General features: G+C 36.3%; 3 protein-coding genes across 3 annotated transcripts; all 3 read left to right on the top strand.

Moving 5' to 3' along the window:
* Positions 1-3797: 3797 nt before the first annotated feature.
* LOC311607348 (olfactory receptor 5M8-like) lies at positions 3798-4733 on the top strand (the record flags this gene model as incomplete). The annotated part of the gene is made up of 1 exon (XM_084799000.1): positions 3798-4733. One exon carries the CDS (start codon positions 3798-3800, stop codon positions 4731-4733), a length of 936 nt encoding a protein of 311 aa, XP_084655126.1.
* Positions 4734-14091: 9358 nt separating this feature from the next.
* Positions 14092-15024, top strand: LOC311606850 (olfactory receptor 5M3-like; the record flags this gene model as incomplete). Its single annotated transcript, XM_084798258.1, has 1 exon — positions 14092-15024. One exon carries the CDS (start codon positions 14092-14094, stop codon positions 15022-15024), a length of 933 nt encoding a protein of 310 aa, XP_084654384.1.
* Positions 15025-22586: 7562 nt separating this feature from the next.
* On the top strand, positions 22587-23519 carry LOC311607349 (olfactory receptor 5M3; the record flags this gene model as incomplete). The annotated part of the gene is made up of 1 exon (XM_084799001.1): positions 22587-23519. The coding sequence occupies one exon, from the start codon at positions 22587-22589 to the stop codon at positions 23517-23519; it is 933 nt and encodes a 310-aa protein (XP_084655127.1).
* Positions 23520-24478: the final 959 nt, after the last annotated feature.

Raw genomic sequence — 24478 nt, forward strand, 5'->3', positions numbered from 1 at the left:
TTCCCAGCAGGGTGTCCTGCTCTCTGCCTGACCTCATTTAGAGAATGTATTTGGACATAGATGCCCCTAGCCACATTTGAGAGCTCCCTTTCACCTACAGGATAATTAATTAGATGCTGTGTTCCCATTTATATGATCAAAGCATGCTGAGGAATCCACACAACTGTCCTCTAAGTGCTTTGTTGCAACCAGTTACGTGTACCTATCATGGATGCCTCCATCCATCCGGCAAGGACTTTACAGGCTTTCTTCTCCCTGATTAAGGTTGGCCTAGCTCTCTGAAGTGGTTGGCAGAGTATTCAATCTTAATAGTGCTCGCATCCTGCCAAGCTCTGCACCTCAGCTTCTGCTCATCCTGCCTTGCTTGGCTCGAGGCCAACAGCCCCCTGGGAAGAGGAGAAACACACAGGCACACTCACTCACACATACACACACGGTACACATGCACACACACATATATAGGTAAGTATATATTAATATATAAGTATAAATGTTAATATATAGAAAGAAGTAACTCTAGGTATTAAGTTTATATTAGCATTTATTCATTTTATATATATATATATATATATATATATATATATATATATATATATGGAGAGAGAGAGAGAGAGAGAGAGAGAGAGAGAGAGAGAGAGAGAGAGAGAGAGAGAAGGACAGACAGACAGAAAGACAGAAAAGCAAGCCTATGACGGAGGGGTGGATTAAAATTGTTGACTGAATTTCACCCTTCTAGTTAGACTTCAGTAGCAAATCCAGATTGAAAATAAATAAAAACGAGGGAGAATTGCCAACTGTTTTATATATTTCTTCTACAGTTTTAATTTTCTTTCCCCAAGGCTTAATTTTTAGGATTTGTTCTTACTTTGAGAAGAAGCTATATTCATATTATTATTGTGTGCAATTGAATATCAACCGAGACTCTGAAATCGCATCCTGTGATTTCAGTGACTACTGGACATCTCACTAGTCTCCCAACTGCAGACAAACAGCCTGAACTAAGTTACTTCCATATCCCAATCAAGGTCTGATGTTTGCATAATTTGCCTCTATAATTTTTATTGAGTTAATTGAAAACATGCTATGAAGTTTTCCAAAACCATTAATGTAGGATATGTAATTAATTGTTCATTCGACAGGATATTTTTTCTTCTAATTAGAAAATATAAGGTATTGGTATTTTGTACTTTATAAAGATATGAAATGATTTTAAGCTATCATTTATAACCATTGCACATACAATATTAAAGGTTTTACATGGATTGGTCTAGAATCAATTGTACCAGCCAATATCTTATGTCGTTTCCTCATTTGAGTAAAGTAATCTGGAAAATTAAATCTTAAAAGTGGTAAAAAAAATTCATGTGTCTATTATAAATAGTGGGGAAATATCTTAGAATTACAAATTGATATGAAGTTTAAAAGTAGAATAGAAAGCTCAGAAATGGACATAAGTAAGAATTCTAATTTAGACTAAGAAAATTTGTATTTCAAGAGAAAAATACAAACTAAATGTTTAAAATACATTTTAATTTTTACATAAACATTTATATTATTACACACATATAGGAAAAACTACCTACAACAAGAAAAACATGACATGATCAGGAATTATATAAGTGTTACATTCTTAGTATTTTGGCAATTTGTATTTGACAGGCTTGAAGAAGACATCTTTCCTGTCTTGGTGTGTCTAAAATTCTGAATATAAATCAATATCTATCATATCTCATTATTATGAACCTAAAACAACTATCTAGACCTAAAAACATCTAAACTCATAAAACAACTAAGCTTAATTACAAATAAACTATTTGGTCTCCAACTCCATCAGAGACTTGAGAAGGAATAAAATGGATTAGCTTGGTGTACTGAGTGTACAGGTTAGTAATTTTCCAAATGAGAATATGAGAGACACTTTGCTACCTGAGCAGTCACCCAAAAATCTCTATAAAATTGGAGCATCGTTTTCAGATTGCTGGTCCAATATATCTCACAGACATATTTGTGAATCAAGAACTATTGAGGAGTTGTTTATCCTGTCTTGGCAGAGTTTGGCCGTCTACTCTGTCTGCATCCAAGCATGCCTTTTTTTTAGGTATAATTCTGTCTGTCTTAGAAACAAGGACATTTTTTCCAGTGGCTTCTTTTCTGCATTTGAAGCCATCTCCATGAGGAGGTTCTTAGATGATCATCATCCTTTTTGAGATAGGCTGGGTGTTGTCAGGATGTAAACTGTCACATTGTCAGTAAATCTTTAACAAAAACATTTTTAAAAGCCATATTCTCTATGTTTCTGAGGTTTTTGAAGACCTTATTTAACTATTTTACCTTATCTTTCTATAGAAACATATTTATCTGTTGTGCCTAGGATGTTTCTTGTTGTGACATAGACTAGTAATAGATATGACCATGATATGATCAACTAACAATTAACTTGTATAACTTATTTATCCTAAACAGCCTGCAATAGCACTTTCAAAGTATTGAAAACAAACCTTGTATTATAGTTGAATTATATGGGTACAATACATCATATTACAGCAGTAATGTCTAAAATGTGTGTGAAGAATAATGTTAAATTTGAATTCTATATCATGGTATCTAAAATTAAAATTATTTAACATCTATATACAAATTCTGTACCTGTGAATTAAAAATAACCTTGTGAGTGACAATTAAGGCATGAAGTTGAGTAGATTCACTAATCTACTTTTTCTTCTTTCTTCTGTATATATTTCTACAATCCCCCTTCTTTTCTTCTCAACACCTATCTCCAAACCTAAGGATGGAAGATAAAGGAATAGAGAGACATCCTTGAGTCCAATCTTGCTTTCTTTCTAAATAAGACCAATAATAACTTACAACCAACTCTCATTGAAAATAACCATCTATAGCCCAAGAAAACGACCAAAAACCTACCCAACCCCCCTTAAAGGAAATGGGGCATCATTCTCTTCAGGTTTCTTCCAGCTGATTTGGGACTAATAATACCTTTTTAAGGGCCCAAATAAAGTTGGGGAAAAGCTTAAACAAGCTAGGAATAGCACTTTTGGTCCAGTTTCTAAATATTGAGTAATTCCAGGCTTGATTAGAGTCCTGTGTGGGACAGTCTGAAATGCTGGACCAAATAGGATCGAAAGTTTTCTTTGAAGGTGTCCTGGGAGCTGACTTATTCTGATGAGGAACAGCAGCTGAAGCACTTGGTGCTGGAACATGAAGAATGCAGGATGTCAGCATCCAGCATGCTGGGAGCAATGAATCCTCTAAGGTCTGATCCAATGTCAGTGTCTGGTTCTTTTGTTCTGAAAGCATATAATTTCTCAAAAGCATTATTGAGTCCTAATATTATAAATGTATAAGGGGTGTGTGATGCAGAGTACAATTAAGGCGGGTTTTCTGTTCTTTGTATGTGCAGAGAAAAGGACATCTGTAAAGCTTCATTCATGGCATCTAATAATAATTCATAGGTGTTCTGTAGCCAAGAAGATGCATTGTCTATGCCTAGACATTCATATCTCAGCCAGTTTCAGAGCTATTCACGTATAGTGGGTTTAGCAATATAAGTTCCCTGCTTTTTCTGCAGTTTAAATTCTTCACATGCCAATTGTATCCTCCTGCCTCATCCCTTCCTGATACCCCCTCTCCCCTTCATCCCTTTTCCCTCCCTCCCCTAGTCCTCAGAAATAAAAATGCAAACTTGGTTGGGAAACAATTATTATAATATATTTAAATGTTGACTCCTTTATGGAATGTCTATTCTGACATAAAGTTTTTCTTTCTCTCTGCAGGCCACCATGAAGAAAAACTTCACCTCTGTGACTGAGTTCATTCTCCTAGGACTTACTAACCATGTGGAGCTTCAGATTTTCTTTTTTGTGCTGTTTCTGATAGTGTATATGGTCACAGTGGCAGGCAACCTGGGCATGATCATGCTCATCCAGGCCAATGCCAGGCTACACACACCCATGTACTTTTTCCTGAGTCACTTATCCTTTGTGGATATGTGTTTCTCTTCCAATGTGACCCCAAAAATGCTCCAGATTTTCCTTTCAGAGGGAAAAACTATCTCCTACTCTGCATGCTTGGTCCAGTGTTACCTCTTCATTGCCTTGGTTCATGTTGAATTCTACATCCTGGCTTTGATGGCCTTCGATCGGTATATGGCCATCTGCAAACCTCTGCTTTATGGTAGCAGGATGTCCCAGAGTGTATGCAAGTCCCTCATCACAGTGCCTTACGTGTATGGGGCACTCACTGGCCTGATGGAGACCATGTGGACTTACAGCCTGGCTTTCTGTGGCCAGAACGAAATCAATCACTTCTACTGTGCTGACCCACCGCTGATTAAGCTGGCTTGTTCTGACACTTATCGCAAAGAAACCTCCATGTATGTCGTGGCTGGATTCAACCTCTCTCTCTCCCTGCTCATTATTATCACTTCCTACCTGTATATTTTTCCTGCCATTCTGAGGATCAGCTCAACAGAAGGCAAACGCAAAGCTTTCTCCACCTGTGGCTCCCACCTGACAGCAGTTACCATATTCTATGCAACTCTCTTCTTCATGTATCTCAGACCACCATCCACAGAATCTGTGGAACAAGGCAAGATGGTTGCTGTGTTCTATACCACAGTCATTCCTATGCTGAACCCTATGATTTACAGCCTGAGGAACAAAGATGTAAAAGAAGCAATAAGAAAAGAACTATCATTGAAAAATGCATTTTTATGAAGAAAAATAAAAGTCAGTTTTTGCACACATGACAGTTTTTTATGAATTAGACTTTTAAGTTTCAGAAATAATACTAGCAGGCAATTAAAGTATGATAAGACCGTAGGGAGCAGGAGATTGTATGGGTTTAGTTCTTTTATAAAATAGAAGCACATTAATTTTTTATTATAAATTTTATATTCCTGTATTTACCTCTTTTTTACTAATTTTTTATATATACATTTATATTATTATACACATATACAATAAACTACCTACAGCAAAAAAAACATGACACAATCAGGAATTATATAAATGTTACAGTCTTAGTGTTTTTGCTATTTGTATTTGGCAGCCATGAAGAGAACATCTTTCCTATCTTGGTGATTCTAAAATTCTGAATATAAACCAATATCTATCATATATTGTCATTTTTAACTTAAAACATCTGTCTAGACCTAAAGATATCTTAACCCCTAGCCAACTAAGCTTAATTGTAAAACTAAACTTTCATGGACTTCAACCCCATCAGACTTGAGAAGGAATAAAATTAATTACCTGAGTATACAGGGAGTATGCAGGTTAGCAGCTTCCCAAACAGAAGATAACAGAGACAACAAAACTCTCTAAAATGTTGTAGCATCATCTTCAGCCTCTGGCACAGTATATCTTACAGACATATTTGTGAGGCAGTAGATGCTCATCATCCTCCTTGATGTAGGCTGGGTGTTTCCAGGATTTAACCTGTCTCAATGTCAGTGAATCTTTATAATAATAAAAACATTTTAAATGCCATATTCTGTATGTCTCTGAGGTTTTTAAAGACCTTATCTATTTTACCTTATCTTTCAGTGGAGTCACCTAAGATGTGTATTGTTGTGATAAAAATAGATTAGTAATTGATATGACCATGATATGATCAGCTAACAATTTACTTGTATAACATTTATCCTAAACGGTCTACAAAAGCACTTTCAAAGTATTGGAGTAAACCTTGTATTATAATTGAGTATGTGGGTACAATACCTCATATTAGAGTAGAAATATATGTAATGTGTGTGAAGAATAATCTTACATTTGAATTCTATACCACTGTATCTAAAATTAAATTTATTTTGCATCTATATACACAATTCTATACCAGTGAATTAAAAATAACTTTGTGAGTGACAATTAAGGCATTAAGTTGAAGAGTAGATTCACCCATCTACTTTTTGTTCTATCTTCTCGATATATTTCTATATTTCCCCCTCTTTCTTTTCAATTCCTATCTCCAAAGGTAAGACTAGAAAATAAAGGAAAGAGAGACACCCCTGAGTCCAACCTCGCTTTCTTGCTAAATAAGACTAATAATAACCTATAACCAATTTCCACTGAAAATAACCCCCTTTTTAATTCAACAATTGTTTTATGTTCTTTGTATATTCTACATAGGATCCTTTTCCCCCACAATTTTAAATACGTGGCTACTTCTGGAAGATGAACTATGTTAGAATTCACAGATGTTACTACTCTTTTTATTAGCAATCGTTTGTTTTCTCTCTATTATATTATGTTTCTTTTTCATGATGGGAATCAATATTTAAGATATTTGGTCATAATACATGGCAAGGGATTCTTTAAAAAAAACACACTAGAAATCTAGAATAGTTTCAGCTACATTTTGTTTTCAGGAAACATTATCATCTGTTGAGTATGCTTGTTTCCACACCATGATGTATTAAACACCACTTATTCCAATGTATTGTGTTTTGAAAGATTTTTATATGTAATTACAGAAACGGTTGAAATTAGTTCTACTTTATAACTTTAAAGTTATTGTTGAATGTGTATAATAAAGTTTTAATTGTCAAATATTCTATGATGAGTACAAATGCCGTTTTCATTTCCATCCCACCCATAATTCTTGATATTGAGCAAATCATTTTAATTTCTTTGAAGAATTAGCTAATTTTAAATCATGTTTATGTTTCTACTTTTTAAAAAAAATGTGAATTTGATTTATTTGTATTTTTTAAACGTGTCAGAATAATTTTTACTAATTCCTATATTCCTGCCCTACATGAATTTTCTTAACTTTTCAATAGAATATGTGAATATTTGTTGAAATTAAAATGCATATGACCATAGTTATGTAATAGTTATTACTTTGAATGACTGCTACTCTGGAAACATACAGCGTCAGCATGAATTGTAATCATTTAACACTGTGATTAAATTTATACTGATTGCAATTTTTGCCTGTATAATTTAATCCTCATGAATCTAAAAACCGTGTTTAGTTGGTTTTCATATTTGGTTTTTGTAAAGAAGACCACACCACTATTTATACTCACAGGATCCAGGGCTAGGCTTTGTGGGACAGCGTAGGAAGTGAGAACGTCGTTTGCTCTAGGCCTATCAGTGCTAGGTGCCAGTTTCTTCTAGTGTTTCTCTATCTGTACTTTAACTCTCAAGCTTTCAGGTGCTTTGAAAGCACTGGTCGCAGAGAAACTCTGAATTTTCTTAACTCTTAACTGTCAGGATGATGGCTCTGGTAGCCTTGCTATTTTGGAGCCCTTGATCACAATCAGAAATTCATTTATACTTTAACTTTTAAACTCTCAGGCTGGCAGCCTTGCTCTTCAGAAACTCTCTCTGATGTATACTTTTAACTTTTAAACTCTTGGGCTCCTATCTCTTACCGACAAAAGAAAGACAAAAAGAGACATCCCTGAGTCCAACCTAGTTTTCCCTCTGTATAAGACCAATAATAACTTATAACCAATTCCAAATTAAAATAAGCATCTATAGAAAAAGAGAGCAAACAAAAACCTACTCAACCCCCCTTAGAGGAAGTGGGAATCATTCTCTTAAAGTTTCATCAGGCTGAATTAAGGTAAATAATACCTTTGAAGGGGCCAAAAATTTGGGGGAAATGGTTAAGTAAGCCAGGGCTAGCATTTGTGGCCCATTTTCTCAATATTGAGAAATTCCAGGCTTAATAGGAGTCCTGTGTGGGACAGTCTGAAATGCTGGACCAATTGGGATCAGAAGCTTTCTACAACGCTGTCCTGTGCTGATGGCTAACAGCAACTGAGGCTCCTGGAACATGGAGGACGCAGGATGTCAGCTTCCCACTTGCTGAGAAGAGTGAATCCTGTCAGGTATGATACAGCATCAGTGTCTGTCAAAATCCAGCTTTGACATCAACTGGGGAAATCTGAGCTGGCAAGGGAATCCTATGGCTGGCTGGTGACCCTGTAGACTTTCCCTGAGGGCCACCTTCTGATCCAGAACCAATAGGTACCAGCAATAGCTTCCACTGATGTTGGCAAGCTGAGGCTAGAGCTGATGGCTCCTAGTTGGGGCTTCCACTGATGGTGGCAAGCATCTAAAAAAAAAAGGGGGACGGAAGGAGAGAAAACAACCATGCACACACACACACACACACACACACACACACACACACACACACACACACACACACATACACACTAGACAATGGAATAAGACAGACTTCAGCAGGTAGATTTCAACAAGCTTCTTTTTCTTCTTCTTTTTATTATCATCTTTTTATTTTCATCCTTATTCTTATCCATTTTCTCATCCTTTTTCTTATCTTTATCCTTTTTTGTTTTCTTATCCTTCTTCTCACAGTTAGTATGCCCCCAAAATTTTTTTCAAGCAGTACAAAAATCACAATGTGATACATTCTATCCCTCTATAAATAAATGATTACAATGGATATACATAAGAAAACCATCCTCCCCATTATCTTCCCATGGTCAAATGTTATGCGTATTATGGGTGCAGAACAAACATGAATAACAAGTTATTTCTAAGGACCCACATATATTTGTACATAAGCAACTTGTTACATATTAACAGAGCATAGGAAAGCAAGGGAATTTTTCAGCCAGCTTTTCTTTACTGGCAGGCTGTAGTTTGCGGTTACAAAGGAAAACCAATTATCTTAAGACTTAATCTTATAAAGACCTTAAAAGAATCACAAATATAAACTCCTATATAAAAATAATCAGCCATTTCTACTTTAAGTCCTAAAGGTGCTCATGTACTCATTAATATGTTTTACTAAATCATATCAGGAAGCTGAGGGCAGAAAAATAGAATAAGGAAATCAATAGTCATCTCAGTCATTAGCCCATTTTGAAAGGGTCACATCAGCCAATGCTGCTATGGGCTATTGTTCTTGCTTTGCTAATATCAAAAAAGTTTCTAGCTTTACTAGTAAGAATGTACTTTCTCTTAACTTCAATTGTCCCCTAAGATTTCCTGTATCTGGACCGATAGCAAAAACATCTTTACCTTACTTTGCTAAACAATCTATTTTTCCCTAAGACTTTCTAAGTTAGAGCCACTAGCAAAAACATCTTTACCTAATCTCATTGAATAATCTATTTTTTCAAATTCTTTCTAAGGGTAAATGATCATTGTTGACAATCTACACTTGTAGATTGTTTTCAAAGGTGGTGGTTAAATCATTAATTTGCTCTAGTAGCAATGCCTAAGAGAGATCAAAGATGGAGATTTAGTATGTCAGTGATACTGTCCAGTGAGGGGCTAGAAGCCTCCTTTATAGTACTCACACAATTCACATGTAGAGGGGATTATAAGGACCGCAAAGGTAACAAGCAGAGCTATGCTCCATAACAGCATGAAGTCCTCAGGACACGTGGCAAAAGTCTTTGTTTAAATTCCAAGTGAATCTCTGAGATACTTCTTTCAAGGAGTTTGCAGGATCTTTTCTTCTAATACATGTGCATGGCATACATTATTAGTTGATGAAAAATTACATTTTATACTGTTACTGTTAATATCTGTTTGTGAATTAAGCAGGGGCTTGGAGAAAAAAACTGTCATCCAAAACAAAACATGCTTACTTCAAGCTCACAAATTTTGTGTGTGTATAAAATGTATCCTACTTTACTTTTCATTTCATGTGTATGTGTGAGTGATTTAATGCACATATATGTGTGTGAGCACTGTTATGCACAACAAGCATGTGCACGTGTGCATGTGGAAGTTAAAGGTCAGCTTTGGGTATTATTTTTCAGGTGCTGTCCATCATTTTTTCTGAGATAAGCTCCTCCACTGGCCTGAATCTGACCCAGTGAGCTAGTGGGTCTAGGGATCCATCTGTATCTTCCTCTCATAACTCTGCCATACAATCTCTTGCCACCACAATTTTTAAGCAATGTGGCTTTTAGGACTAGTCATATGTCCTTATGAATGCAAGGGAGCCTTTTGCCAACTGAAGTACGGCTTCAGTCCCATTATCTAATTTAAACAATCTATTAGAAACAAAGAGAAATAGGCACCTTCTTTAATAATTAATTACTAAATTTGCCTATTATGAAATAGGGCTTATTAAAATATACATGCCATCATATGTGTGTTCAGTTGTAGTATCACCGTACGGGAAATTAAGGCCTTTATCAGGAACACAATGCACACATCACCATTAACAAAAAACACTTTAAGACAGGAAGAAGAAAGAATCTATTAGCATACCATCTGCTTTAAAGTTGTAATTCTACCGAGAGTTGTTCATCTCCTGAGGTTAATTTTCTGATTTGCAGATAGGTGATGTAATATGGAAATTTTTAATTGCATCTTCTGGGTCCCTCTGTACTTCCCAGTAAGGTATACAGTGTGTAAAGTTCGCTTCATAAAATGGGTCCGAGTTACTCACTGATGCTCACAGAAGCAATGTTCATACTTTGTGTGCAGGTAGGTTTATCGTGGAGCTATTCTGATTATCTGCACCTTTTTCCCCCTGTTGGTTGTTTTGTTTACTTTTCAAGCAAAACCAGTCCAAACTGCCAGTCTTTGGGACTGCCCTCAAAATTCTGAGGCGCAAGAGACTGTTTTGCTTAGGAGCATCCATGAAGAACGTGGTGTTCAGTGAAGAGCTGCAGCAGGACAGGAATTGGATGTGATATAAATGCACTGCGTCCATGCACCAGGTTACCAAAAGATGAACAAGTTTACCTGAGAGGACTGGACAAGCTTCACAGATATAACGGGAGTCTGCTGAGGAGGGCGGGCTCTTTAGGTCTGGTGTGCCAATCTAAGGATGATAATTTGTTTGTGACAGAAGTACACTGAAGAAAACCATGTGAAATAGTCAGACTGTCACCAAGTGGTGATCAAGAAGTATGATTTACACTGGAAGATTTTGTTATTGGGGAGGGGGAAGGTTTAGTTTAGCTTATAATTTTATGCAACATTTGATCACTGAAGGAAGTCAAGGCAGGCATGAGCCGAGAGGAAGGAGCTGAGGCAAAGACCACGCACAGGTGTTTCTTATTGGCCCACTTCCAATGGCTTGCTCAGTCTGGTTTCTTATAGAACCCAAGGCTACGAGGCCAGGAGGGCCCCCATCTACAATGGGATGGGAACTCCCCCATGAATAGTGGCTTGCTGAGAAAATGCTTTACAGGTTTGCTTACAGTAGGATGATTACATCGAGGCATTGTTTTAATTGAGGTTCCTTTCTCTCAGATGACTTCAGCTTGTGTCAACTGACATAAACTAGCCATCATAGGTAGCTTCCATGCTCTTCTTACACCTCATCAGTAAAATTAGGATGCGGGTAACGACTTTTTTGGTTAAGTGGCCTCTAGTGTTCTTTCCAACTCAGCAACACTATGTGTAAAGGATTCAAAATAATGAAGATATTTGCTGAGAACTGCCAAAAACCCACAAGGCTCTCAGCTAATGTTCAACATGGTTTTAAAAGCCCTCAAGATTTTCAACTGGGAGTCTTCCTAGATGCCAAAAGACCAGGATGCTGATTTTAACCTAGAGATGAATGAGGATAAGTTTCCCTAAGGGCCAAGAAAGGAGGTTATGCAACTTGGTGAGACAAAGAATTGCGGTTTTTAAAAACCTTGCCTTAGTGTTAGTTTATCTTCCAATATGTCTCTCTGTCACAAGTATACAGAGTCAGAAGTGAACTTTTATTCACTAGTGACATTTGTGGAATATCGTCAACATATACTCAAAGTTGAATGACATTTTGTTCATATTATGTTAAAATATCATTTTTATAAATAAGCCAATGGATACTTTAAACAACAATAAAACCTGGGTTTCTCTTCATCTTAATTATTTGGAGTTTAGCACAGAGACAGTCTGAGACACCCAATCAATTGTGTTTGCCATTTTATGTAAATCTCTCCTTTGCTAGGGATAGAATTCTGCAGGTTTCTATAAGAACTGGCATATTAAATCATTATTCAACATCTTGAACAGTGACATCTTAGTTGTTAAGAACCATGGTGCTTGCCAGAATACAAATCATTTATTCTGAAACGCGGAAGTTCTCAAACTGGTTGGTACCTGTCCGTAGGTCATATACCTTACTACAAGCCCAGTGGTGATGAAGATGTGGACAGATCCATCAAGACAGCGGGAATTCCATCTCTTGTTTCCATTTCAAATTAGTCACTAAGAGCTACTAAATTTTTAGAATTCCTCGGAACCAAAGATATTTAATTTATCTTTACTTACTGATACACTCAGTAGTTAGGGCTTGAAGCCTAATATCAATTTTTTCTTTCACAAAAATTATTTGAAAATAGTTTTCATTAATATACTCTGATCATGGTCTGCCCTCCACTAACTGCTCTGAGATCCTCCTCTACTTCTTCACTCATCTAATTCTATGTCCTTTTCTCTCTCTTTAGCAAACAGGCAAAAAAAATTTTTTTTTTAAACACAAAGAAAACTACATTGAGAAAGCACAACACACACAGACATTTTCTTTTCTTCTATTTTGTGAATTTATCTGCTTTAAATAGAAAGGCACAAATAAAAATGTTCCTGTTAATGTTAGAAGTTTAGTAGTAAATAAATCAGTGATAGCCTACAAAAAATTATTAAAAGGCTTTCAACATTCCTGCATTGAACAGGCAGACAAGATAACAAATTTATTGCCTGCAAATGTAGGAACGGTTTAATTACTTGGAAGAGGTCAAAATAATCATTGTATATCTCCTGATGAAGTAAAAGATGTATTAAGAGTGTTGTCTTGATTTCTCTCCTCTATGAGTTCACAGTTTTTAGAACCATTCCTTACTCCTTTATAGCTTGCTATAATGCTCATCTATCTTGACTTCAATCATTTGAAACCTGAGAAGAAAATAATTTCTTAGTTTTATAATTTCCATCAGCTTCCCATTACATAAATTCCATCATTCACATTAGAATTAGGAGGAATTACTGGAACACAAAACATGGGGTGAAAAAAAAACAAGGGAAAAAAGAGAGGAAGACAGATTCTAACTAAATAGTTAAGGGATGTCTCTACATAATAAATGCACTATTAAAATTGTTATTGGTGTGTGGAAGGAGAACCAATTAGTTTTCTGGAAAAAATAAGCAAAGAACAAGTAAATAGTGAAATAATAAGTTAGTATGACTTTGAACCCAATGCAATTTACTTTGGATTGTTAGGAAATATTAATGGCATATACATAAATTAAAGTTAGTGATCAGCATCACGTTAATTGATGGTTTGGCAGCAGTGTAGTGGCCCTGCAGATAGAGAACTCAGTGCACAGTGACTAGGAGGACGATGTGGAGGAAATGATTACTGGTACACACAGGGAGAGATGATGGTCTGTGACTCAGCACTGTAACAATGCTCAGCGCCTCCTCTGTTTCAAACATTCTTACTCTCTCTCATTGTGTCTTATTCAGTCCTCCAAAGGAACATTATTTTAAGAAAGAGAAATAGACTTTAGAAGAAAAACCCCTTAATCTCATATTTCAAAGAGAAAATAATACTTGGGGTGATTCTAATCAGATTAGTTTATAAAGAAACATAACTGAAAAATGTTAAAAATGTTTTAGGGTATTTAAAAATAAAGTTACCGTTTAAAGACCTAATAGAGGTTTATATAGTTTTATAGCGAGTTTTGCAATATCGTTTGATGCATTTCCACGGTATGACAAAACTATGTATACTTCATAGTGATAAAGCATGCATACACACACACACACACACACACACACACAAACACACACACACACACACACACTTGCAATGTAAACTTGAAATGTTAAATATTTGTTTCTAACAAGTAAAACTAAGCTGTGTGGTTATGCTATTTTATGATTTTCCAGTGTAAAAACTATAATGTATGTGTGTGTATGTGTATGCATACATGTATTGCACAAAATAATATAAATTGACATGTGCAAGAGAAGACACATAAATAAGACCATTAGCTCTACATGAAAGAAAATAAGCTAGGAAACAGTTATATCAATACAATGTCTGCATCCCACCTGAAGACTTACTAATATTCTTTTTGTTTGTTTGTTTTTTAAGATACAATGCTTCTGTCTCTGGATGATATTTGAGAAAATGCCCAATTTCACTGATGTAACAGAGTTTATCCTTCTAGGGTTGACCAGTCGTCCTGAGCTGCAGCTCCTCTTCTTTGTAGTTTTCCTGATGGTCTATATTGTCACTCTGATTGGCAACATTGGGATGATCATACTAATCAGGATCAGCCCTCAACTCAGCAGTCCTATGTATTTTTTCCTCGGTCACCTGTCCTTTGCTGACGTGTGGTTCTCTTCTAATGTCACCCCCAAAATGTTGGAAAATCTAGTGTCTGCGGTGAAAACCATCTCCTACCCTGGGTGCATAGTGCAGTGTTTCTTCTTCATCGCCTTTGTGCACGTGGAAGTCTTCATCCTGGCCGTCATGGCCTTCGACAGGTACATGGCGATCGGCAATCCTCTGCTCTACGGCAGCAGAATGTCGAGGGCTGTGTGCGCGCGGCTGATATCCTTCCCTTACATCTACGGCTTCTTTATCAGTTTGATCTCGACATTGTGGACTCACGGTTTGTACTTCTGTGGGAACATTGAGATTAACCACTTCTACTGTGCAGACCCAGCCCTCATCAAGATGGCCTGCGCAGGCACCTTCATTAAAGAATACACCATGCGCACGTTAGCTGGCCTCAACTTCTCTTATTCCTTACTGGTCATAATAGTTTCCTACATCTTCATCCTCATTGCCATCATAAAGATGCGTTCGGCCGAAGGAAGGAAGAAAGCCTTTTCCACATGTGGCTCCCACTTGACAGCCGTCACCATATTTTATGGAACCCTCTTCTTCATGTATCTCAGAAGCCCAACTGAGGAATCAGTGGAGCAGGGGAAAATGGTAGCTGTGTTTTACACTACAGTCATTCCTATGTTGAACCCCATGATTTACAGTCTTAGGAACAAGGATGTCAAAGAAGCCATGACCAAGGCTGTCACTAGAGCATTTTTAGCAAAATAGAGACTTAAAATCTACAAGGACTTACTGTTCATAGGAAAATACTCTTGGATGACTTTGAATTTATTTGTATTCTTGTTAAATATAAAAATTTACTTCTTAATTTTTAAAATAATAGGTGCTATTCTTTGAAGGTTCCAGGCACTTATACGATGTAGCTGGATCATATACATATACTATTATAAAACACGTTTCTAATTAAAAAGAGAAAAAACAGTACAGAGGTTAAGAAAGCATGCCACAAAACGGTCTGCATCATGAAAAACAACAACAACAACAACATCACACACACACACACACACACACACACACACACACACGCACATTTTGGCTTCCATTCAATTTCAAATTTAATAGGTGAATTCACAGTTCAGAAATCTTTTTCCCCACTGGAATTTCAGATGTCTGTTGTTAAAAGAACTATGTAGTTTGGTCTGATTTTTACAAATAAATAATGGTCTGTTTAAATGTTCCAGGTTAATTTTTAATGTTTAAATGCACGCTCACTACGAGTCATTGTTATCTTTGGAAACAGAAATCCCAGATTCTGGAATTTTGACCATATTATAAATTGTTAGCAGCTTTAATTAACTCTATAGTAGAGGATTTTTAAATCTTAAAATGTATACTAATGCAATAAATAAATTTCATTTTAGGAAGCAAGGTATCACATTGCAATGCCTTTATTATAGTTGTTTCTCATGTCATGTGCTAATTTCATATGTCATCTTATCCTTTATCCCACTGTAATGAAGTTTGTAGCTCCGAAAGCATTTATCTCTACGGCCTAACATTGTTTTTACTTATATTCTGACTTTAGATTATAAAATTTAATCAACTTTTGTAATAGAGACAATTACATGGCTTTACTAATTTAAATATGTTTGAATACTAATGCATTTAATATCACAACACACTACTTGGACATTGGATTATCTGAATTATATTTATTAGTATCATTTTCTGTTCAACAACCATATTGTGTGAAACAAAATGGTCAGTCTATTGCCATACTGCTCTGAGTGAGGCAGCTCTCGTCTGAAATGAAGTGATTGTCCTAATGAGGCTCAAAGAGTCATTGATCTTCAAATTCTCTGAAAGAAGACTTTTTTTTTTTATCAGTGTACAATACTGATCATCATATACTCCCCATCGATTGGGTCTAGTCTGTGTCTTCTAGTCACATCAGTGATCTGATCAGCATTCATGTACTTTGCATGGAATGGAGCTTAGTGAGCATTAATCATGTTAGTAAGCCCACTACATATTCTATCAGCCACATGTTCTGTCTAAAGTTTATTAGTTTTCTCCATGTGTGTATATAAATTTTCAAAGATTATATAATTTGAATAAATATTCCTTAATTTTATTGTCTCATTGGTGTTATGAAAAGCTCTGATTTAGCATTCTAACCCTGTTAGCATATAACTGTCGGGTTCTTTTAAAGTAGCTTATCTTATACTTGTTGAAGGCCAGGTAGATAAAGGATTGTGTATTAGTAGAAATCCAGCCAAATTTTCCTAAGGATTTACCCCAAATTTTATCTATTTTTGTTGATCCACAATCTGCTGTTCCTTAAGTCTGCAGGAGATGCTGTGAACCCCGTGGTGAAAAGGACAATCATTGTAACTCTGTTACAGTCTCTTACCAAAAGACCACTAACATTTACTTGAGCAAAAAATAAATTGTGCCATCCTAACGTCACTATCATGCCAATCTATAAGAGGTCCAGAGAGTATTCTGTTATCTTAACCTACTCCCAAGCTGTAACCCTCCACACAAAAGCTCATTGGCTCCCTGAACTTTGCAATACCCAAATTTTTTCAGACTTTAATTTTGTATATTTTATGAAGAAAAAATCATAGTTTGTTTCTATAAAATAGTTGCTAGCATTTATTTAATAATCACTAGTTATAAACTGCTACAATAGATGAAATCCATTTGTCAATATTTCTTTGTTGTATTTTTCAGCATTATGGATTTTTTCTCATATAGTCACGTAACTTCTGTTAGTGTACTGTGTTCTGTGTGTCCACCATGTCTTACTTTTATGAACTGTTTTTAAAGATATGGATATGGGAGGATGTGGCTCAGCATTAGAGGGCTTGCAAGTTTGAATAAACACTTGTTTTTGATAGATAGATATTCACGCAAGCAAGTAAAATAAAAGATAAGCTTAGGAAACATATTTCAGATGGTTACAGAATTATCCATGTAGGTATCCGAAGAGCCTCAATCTAAGCTCTACACAAAATAGTCAACAACATCAAAGGTAGTTTTGAGACGACAGTCAGAACCAAGTTATTTTTTGAAGAAGGAAAATATTGGTGATAAAAATGACTGGATGCTTTAGTAAAGCTGGAGGCTTTTAGATGGGGAGAGTCCCTGGAGAGATCCCTGAAAAGCTGTGATGTAACATGTTTCATATTCTAAAGAGACAACTACAGTACCTGAGTTTACAGTAGATGGCAGAATGGGAACAAATAAATCAGTACGTCATACAAGATACCAGCCACGGTTATATAGAAACACAACAGAAACGTTTAAGTCTTTTTGAATGGAAATTTAAAGAAGACTTCGATATCCATCTTGCCTTAGAGTCTCTCTATGTCTGTCTTTTCCCTTCTCCTTTCCTGTTATCTTTCTATCTCTCCAAATCATTCCTATCATTTATGATGTGGGGAGAGAATGTTGTCCATCTACATCACAAGATTTCCAGGTTCAGAATTTCCTAACAATAGATCATTAATTTTTCTTATTATTTCTATAGTTTATGGTCTCTGTCTTCTATATAAGGAGTCGGGTTACCTCATCCTAGGTTTTCTTCAAAGCAACCAGAAACCCAAGGTTGGTATTTTCTAGAACTAGAAATATGGCTATTAACCCATTCATCATACCCAGCCCTCATGACTAAATTACCTCTTGAAGGTCTTATATGAACCACTCTCTTACCAGTGAGAAATAAAATCAAACTTTAACATGAAAGCTCTGAGAAATGGGTTAGCATCATCTGAGACATATTCGTTATTATATTCATCAATCATACTGCAATTATGAGCTTTGTAAGAACTTGCAGTCTGTGTCATAGGATTTATTTATTGGAATATTTATCAATAGTTATCCTGTATGATTAAAGACATTTTCTAGCACAGTTGGAAAATACTATTTGTTTTACACCCTCTTATATATACAATAAAAATAATTTTAGTTTTAATAATGTGATGTTTAACATACAAATTTAGTTTAATTTAGTCTGTTAATTCAACTTCAACCTAACAATGTTATTAGTACCACTGTTTTATGGAGGAGAAACAACTTCAGTGGGCCAGTGCCTTGTACAAAATCACATTTTCTTGTGTGTGTGTGTGTGTGTGTGTGTGTGCGTGTAGGGACATTTTGCCTGATTTTTAGAAAATGTATTCATTTACTCACTTTACAACCCTATTGCAGTCCCTTCCCTTCTCTCCTCCAGGTCCCACCCTCATCCCTTTCCCCACCTCTCATCAGACAGAGGAGCCTCCCCTCCACCAATATCTGGTGTATTTTCAAATGAGTCAGGAAGCACAGTCCTGGTACCAAGATTTGTACCACTATCACTTTGTATTGTATGATGATGTTGAAGCATTTGAAAGAAAAATATGCTGAGCGTTTTCTATACTTGGATGTTTCTTTGCTTTATACAAGGGGAGGTCACAGGGGCAGAGGGCAGATACACGGGGTTGAGGTGACGTGTGAAGTTAGAATGCATTGTGTATAACTTACAAGGATCAATACGAAGTTGTGAAAAAAAAAAAAGAAAAGATGATATTTATATAGCCAAAAAAGTGTGACTAATTTATACAGTCTGTGTTACTGAACATCTTAATTTGGCTGTTTAGCAATTTATACAAAGTATTAAACATATTCCCTCTCCAGCCTGTTCAGTTTCATATAGTCAAAAAAAACCGTCCTTCAGTGCAAGCACAAAAGGTCTTGGCCAGGGAGGAACATCCCCAGTTGCCTCTCCAACATTAAGTGATCAGCAGAAAGATTATGTACATGCATAAAATATTACATGGACAGAGCAGGTTACATTTATATGTTTGGAATGTATATATTCGTCTATGTTTATGTGTGTATGTACTTATATATGTGCATATGTTTGTATCTGTTTATGTTACAACAGTTAAAAAGAGACCATGGATTTGAGGGACAGCATCAAGGGTTACATGATACAAGTTAAGGAGTGAGAGGGAAGGAAGAAAATTATGTCATTATATTATGATAAAAATATAATCTAAAAAGTACAGAAGATGATTCTTGGTAAAATAATGTTGAGCTCTCCCTGGATAGACTTCCTCATCCACGGCCATAGACCTACAAGCAGCTCCTTGATCTTGGCCCTTGCAACCATTATCACTGAGCTCCAAATAGCCACTTATTATTCATAAAACTAAGTCTCATCTCCAGTCATAATCACATAAAATAATGCAAAAACTATAGAAATAGCATAAGATTGGGGGCAGGATAAGCTTATGTAATTGTTATGAAAAAATAATGAGTTAGCTTTTGCTCTAGAGATACACTTCCCCTGGGTCAGTCCTGAGGGAAATCTAATTGTTCCTTCTAACCCACCACAAACATTTAAGGGAGGATTCTCCTGAAAATGTCCAAGTTCTCTCAGGTTTGAGGTATGGTCCAAAGTATTTTGCATTTTCCTGTGCAGTTCACCATTTTTTTTAAAATCTCTGTGTTGTTGATGGTGTCATTTCTCTTCATTTTCAGGTTTGCTTAACAATAAGTCTATCCAGTGAAGCTTGTACCAAACACTTTTATCTAACTGTTTTCTTTATAATAAGACTTTAATGATCTCATCTCCAGTGTATATGTGTATGTAAGACATAGAGACAAGAGAAGGTCAGGGTTTTTGTATGAATTACATATGGTTACTATATGTTCTTGAAATAATACATTCAGCAAATAACAAATGTTTCCTGCCTGCTCACTATTTTTAAACAATCACTTAGTTTTATGTTTGTATATGTATAATAAAATGCACACTATCATTAATGTTGTCATATTGTATAAAATAAAACAGAGGATAGACTGTGAATATGATTATCCCATATTGAACATCAGAGAAATCTGGAACAAAGGAAGCTTCAAACATGCTCAACTTCACAAGTAAGTGTTGGATCCTAGATTCAACTATGTTGCAACAATAGAAACAGATTATTTACCTGGGATATTAACTACTGACTTGTACATGATTCAGAAAAAAATACTCTCATCGGATATTTAACTTAGAATAGAATGTAAGGCTAGGAGAAGGCTCATATACACATTTTAGAATTTAGATTACAAGTAATCTTCTAAATGCCCTGCAGATATTTGCATTGCTGTTTCCTGGTAGCCATTGTACTTTTTTTTCTATTGAAAGCAGATTAATTATACATCCATTTAACAAAACATCGGCAATCAATTTTCAGAGCCATGTTAAAACTGAATTCATCACAGTTCTTTTTTTGACATATACATTTATATTATGAAACACACATTAAATACACTACATACAGCAAGAAGAACCATGAAACAATCAGCCAAAACACCATGAATTCAACATTTATATTTTGGGGATTTTTTATCCGACCAAGCCAAGATCTCCCTAACTTATTATCCACCAAATGGGGATGCATCACTCAGAGTATTTTTTAAAATTAGCTTACAGGAAGTACTAAGCAATGTCATCATCTATACGTTTTCATGTGTTTTACATGAGACTTGGTACCGTATAACCAGCTGAAACATTCCTAATAAGAGTCTAACTGCTGCAAATTGTAATGATATTTGTAGAGGAACACAGCTAACTGCACACATCAACATATGTCTTTAGTGTCTGATAGCATTCATGATCTGATATGCTTATAATTCCTTTTCAACTATGAGTATGTGAAAACGCATTTTAACTTTTCATTATATAGACTTGAATTGTACGCTGTACAGAAACTGTTCTGGACAAAGAAAACCATTGCTGTAGTTCTTCCTCAGGTACTATCTGCCTTTTTTTCTTTCAGCACAATGTTCTTTTTCTCCCTGTGTATTTATTCACTTTGCTGTCGGATAGCACCCCTCCCTTTCTCTTCTCAGTCTAACCCTCACATATCCTACTCCCCCTTCCCCTTTCCTCTTCCCCTCAGAGGAGGAGAGGACCCATTGGGTACCATCCTACCGTGGCAGTGTTTTATGTTAGGAATTGAAGTTCACACTGATCTAGCCGTATTGCCTGAACATAGAGCATCAGCATTCTTCTTGTATCCATCTCTTTAATGCACTTTCCAATGTGCCCAACTTTTTGCCTTGGTTCTTGGGTGAGACATAGGTCTCCATGCTTACATATGTGGCACTTTAGTAAATTGCATCAAATTTTGGGTGACACAGGAAGAAGAGCCACTGTAGAATTAATTCTCACCTAATTCTTCATAGTGTAATCTTATCAGATGGGCTATGTAACTCTATGAATCACGAAGACATGCAAGTTCGAAGTTTTTGATTGAGGAATAGTTACAAAACTATCTTCATAATACCAGTTACTATCACAGGAGACACTAAGAGTTTCCAAGAGAAATATATTTCAAAATCTCTGTTTAAAAGTATACGTCTACCAAGAAGAGACTCGATACCCTATGATCATATACAGGGGGAGGAGGTCCCCCTCAGGAACAGTCATAGGGGAGGGGAGTAGGTGAAAGTGGGAGGAAGGGAGGAATGGGAGGATACAAGGGATGGGATAACTATTGAGATATAAAATGAATGAGTTAATAAAATATATTTTTAAAAGGTGTAGGTGTTATATTCTACATTAATAAATTTTCAAAACACCCAAGAGATTAGTTTTCTTGGATTCTCAGAATAATATCAATTGTTTTTTATTTTTCATTGATTTTACATGTTTAAGAATATATTCCAGATCTGTCAGCCTTGATAGTCTCCCCGTGGAGCTGCTGACAAACCTCTCCCTGCCTCCCTGTCCTTCCGTCCCCCATCTCTTTCATACAACTCGCAGCTCTGGACTCAGGGGGACCTGCACAAACTGATGCACCAACCAAGGACATTTCAAGCAGAGAACCTAGACCCCAGTTCAGATGTAGAAGATGGATAGCTTGTTCTCCACATAGAGAAATGGAGGGAAGAATGAGGGACTGGCTCTAACTGGAACTCCAGTACCTACAGTTTGAACACTTCTTCTTGGCAGAAAGGCTCCGAGGGTACACAAAGGAAGGGGTACATGCTATTCAAATAAGACCTGATACGCGGTGATCTTCCAGTGGACAAGGAGGACTCCACCTGTCGGAGGTCTAGGGGAGGACAGTAGGGTGGAAAGAGGAGGGAGGGTGCTAACAGGAAGATAAGAGCAAGGGGATTACAATCGATATGTAATGTAAATAAATTCTAATAAAATGGATAATAAAAACAGAAAGGAATATATTCCAAGTTTGCAAAGTACTTTTGTATGATAGAACAGTTAACTAATTTGTTTCATCTTAAACCCACAGAGATTGATAATTCATATTAGCAGAAGTGAGAAGATGCTTAATTTCACTGATGTGACTGAATTCATTCTTTTGGGCTTAACCAGTAGAAAAGAATTACAAGTTCTCTTTTTTGTGATTTTCCTTGTGGTCTACATCATAACAATGGTGGGCAACATCGGCATGATGATACTAATTAAGATCAGCCCACAGCTGAGCAGCCCAATGTACTTCTTCCTGAGCCATTTGTCATTTGTTGACGTGTGGTTTTCTTCCAACGTCACTCCTAAAATGCTGGAGAACTTGCTGTCAAAGACAAAAACAATTTCCTATGCTGGCTGCTTGGTGCAGTGCTTCTTCTTCATCGCCCTGGTGCATGTGGAAATCTTCATTCTTGCTGTGATGGCCTTTGACCGGTACATGGCGATTGGGAAGCCTCTGCTCTATGGGAGCAAAATGTCAAGGGCTGTCTGCATCCGACTGATTTCTTTCCCCTACACATATGGGTTCCTGACCAGTCTGGCTGCCACATTATGGACTTATGGCTTGTACTTCTGTGGGAAGACAGAGATCAACCACTTCTACTGTGCAGATCCACCCCTGATCAAGATGGCCTGTGCGGGGACTTTTGTCAAAGAATATACCATGATCATACTTGCAGGCATTAACTTCACATATTCCTTGACTGTTGTCATCATCTCCTACCTATTCATTGTCATTGCCATTCTCAGGATGCGCTCAGCAGAAGGGAGGCGCAAGGCATTTTCCACCTGTGGCTCTCACCTCACAGCGGTTATAATATTTTATGGCACTCTCATTTTCATGTATCTTAGGCGACCCACGGAGGAGTCAGTGGAGCAAGGAAAGATGGTGGCTGTGTTCTACACCACAGTGATCCCGATGTTGAACCCCATGATCTACAGTCTGCGGAACAAGGATGTCAAGGAAGCCTTGGACAAAGTGATAAGTAAGAAGTTTTTAAAAATATAAAATTTAGCTATATTTCTATTATTTTGGAAAGCACTATTTCCTCATGCATGAAGATATCATGGTTTCTGAGAAGAAAAACAACAATGAATGTATCTTAGAAGTAAAGTATAATATGAGAGTTCTGTTGACTAAAATATTGGCTAATAAAAGTACAAAATAGTTGATTGGAAACATTGCAAGTAAGTTCTTGTACTAAGTTAAATTGTTCTTATGTTAAAGTAACATGCTTTTCTAAAACTTGTATGGGATGACAAATAAAGTAAATTATCAGATTCTTTCTTCAATTTGCCTGTATAGAATCAACTGAACATGAAGGTATTTCTAATACACACTTACACACACACACACACACACACACACACACATATATGAAAAGAGGGGAAATCATTCTGAAAATGGAAAATAAAATGATATACTTCACCTGGGAGAGTAAACGCTATGGAATGAGATCTCATCTTACTTTCTGACTTCAAAATAGAAGGAAATGTCTTTCTTTGACATTATGCTAGATATGGTTTGTAATGTGGTCTGCTTTCCTTTATTTTCATTACTCATCAACTTTTAAAATGAAGGAAAATAAAGTCTTATTTTTCTAATCTACACTTTCTTACCCTCATGATAATTTTTGTATCAGATGAGTATGCAGAATAATAGATGTAACATAAAAAAATAAGATGGGGAAAGTCCTAGGGCCTAAGAAGAGGACAGCTGAATGTATAGATAAAGAATAGGTCCTCAGAGGCAAAGAGCACTGATTTGCTCTTGGCAAGGACAAGTGAATGACTGTAATAATAATGTTGTAGTGCTTGAAGATGACTGGCAGTATTAGGAGTTCTCAAAGTGTAAAGAACGGCTTCCTAGATCTGTAGAAATCATGTGTGTGCTTACATGTTGCAGATGATATGATAGTATATATTAGTGACCCCAAAAACTCTACCAGCAAACTCCTACAGCTGATA

The sequence above is a fragment of the Acomys minous genome (assembly GCF_964271855.1).
Source record: "Acomys minous genome assembly, chromosome: 10".
NCBI classification, from domain to species: Eukaryota; Metazoa; Chordata; class Mammalia; order Rodentia; family Muridae; genus Acomys; species Acomys minous.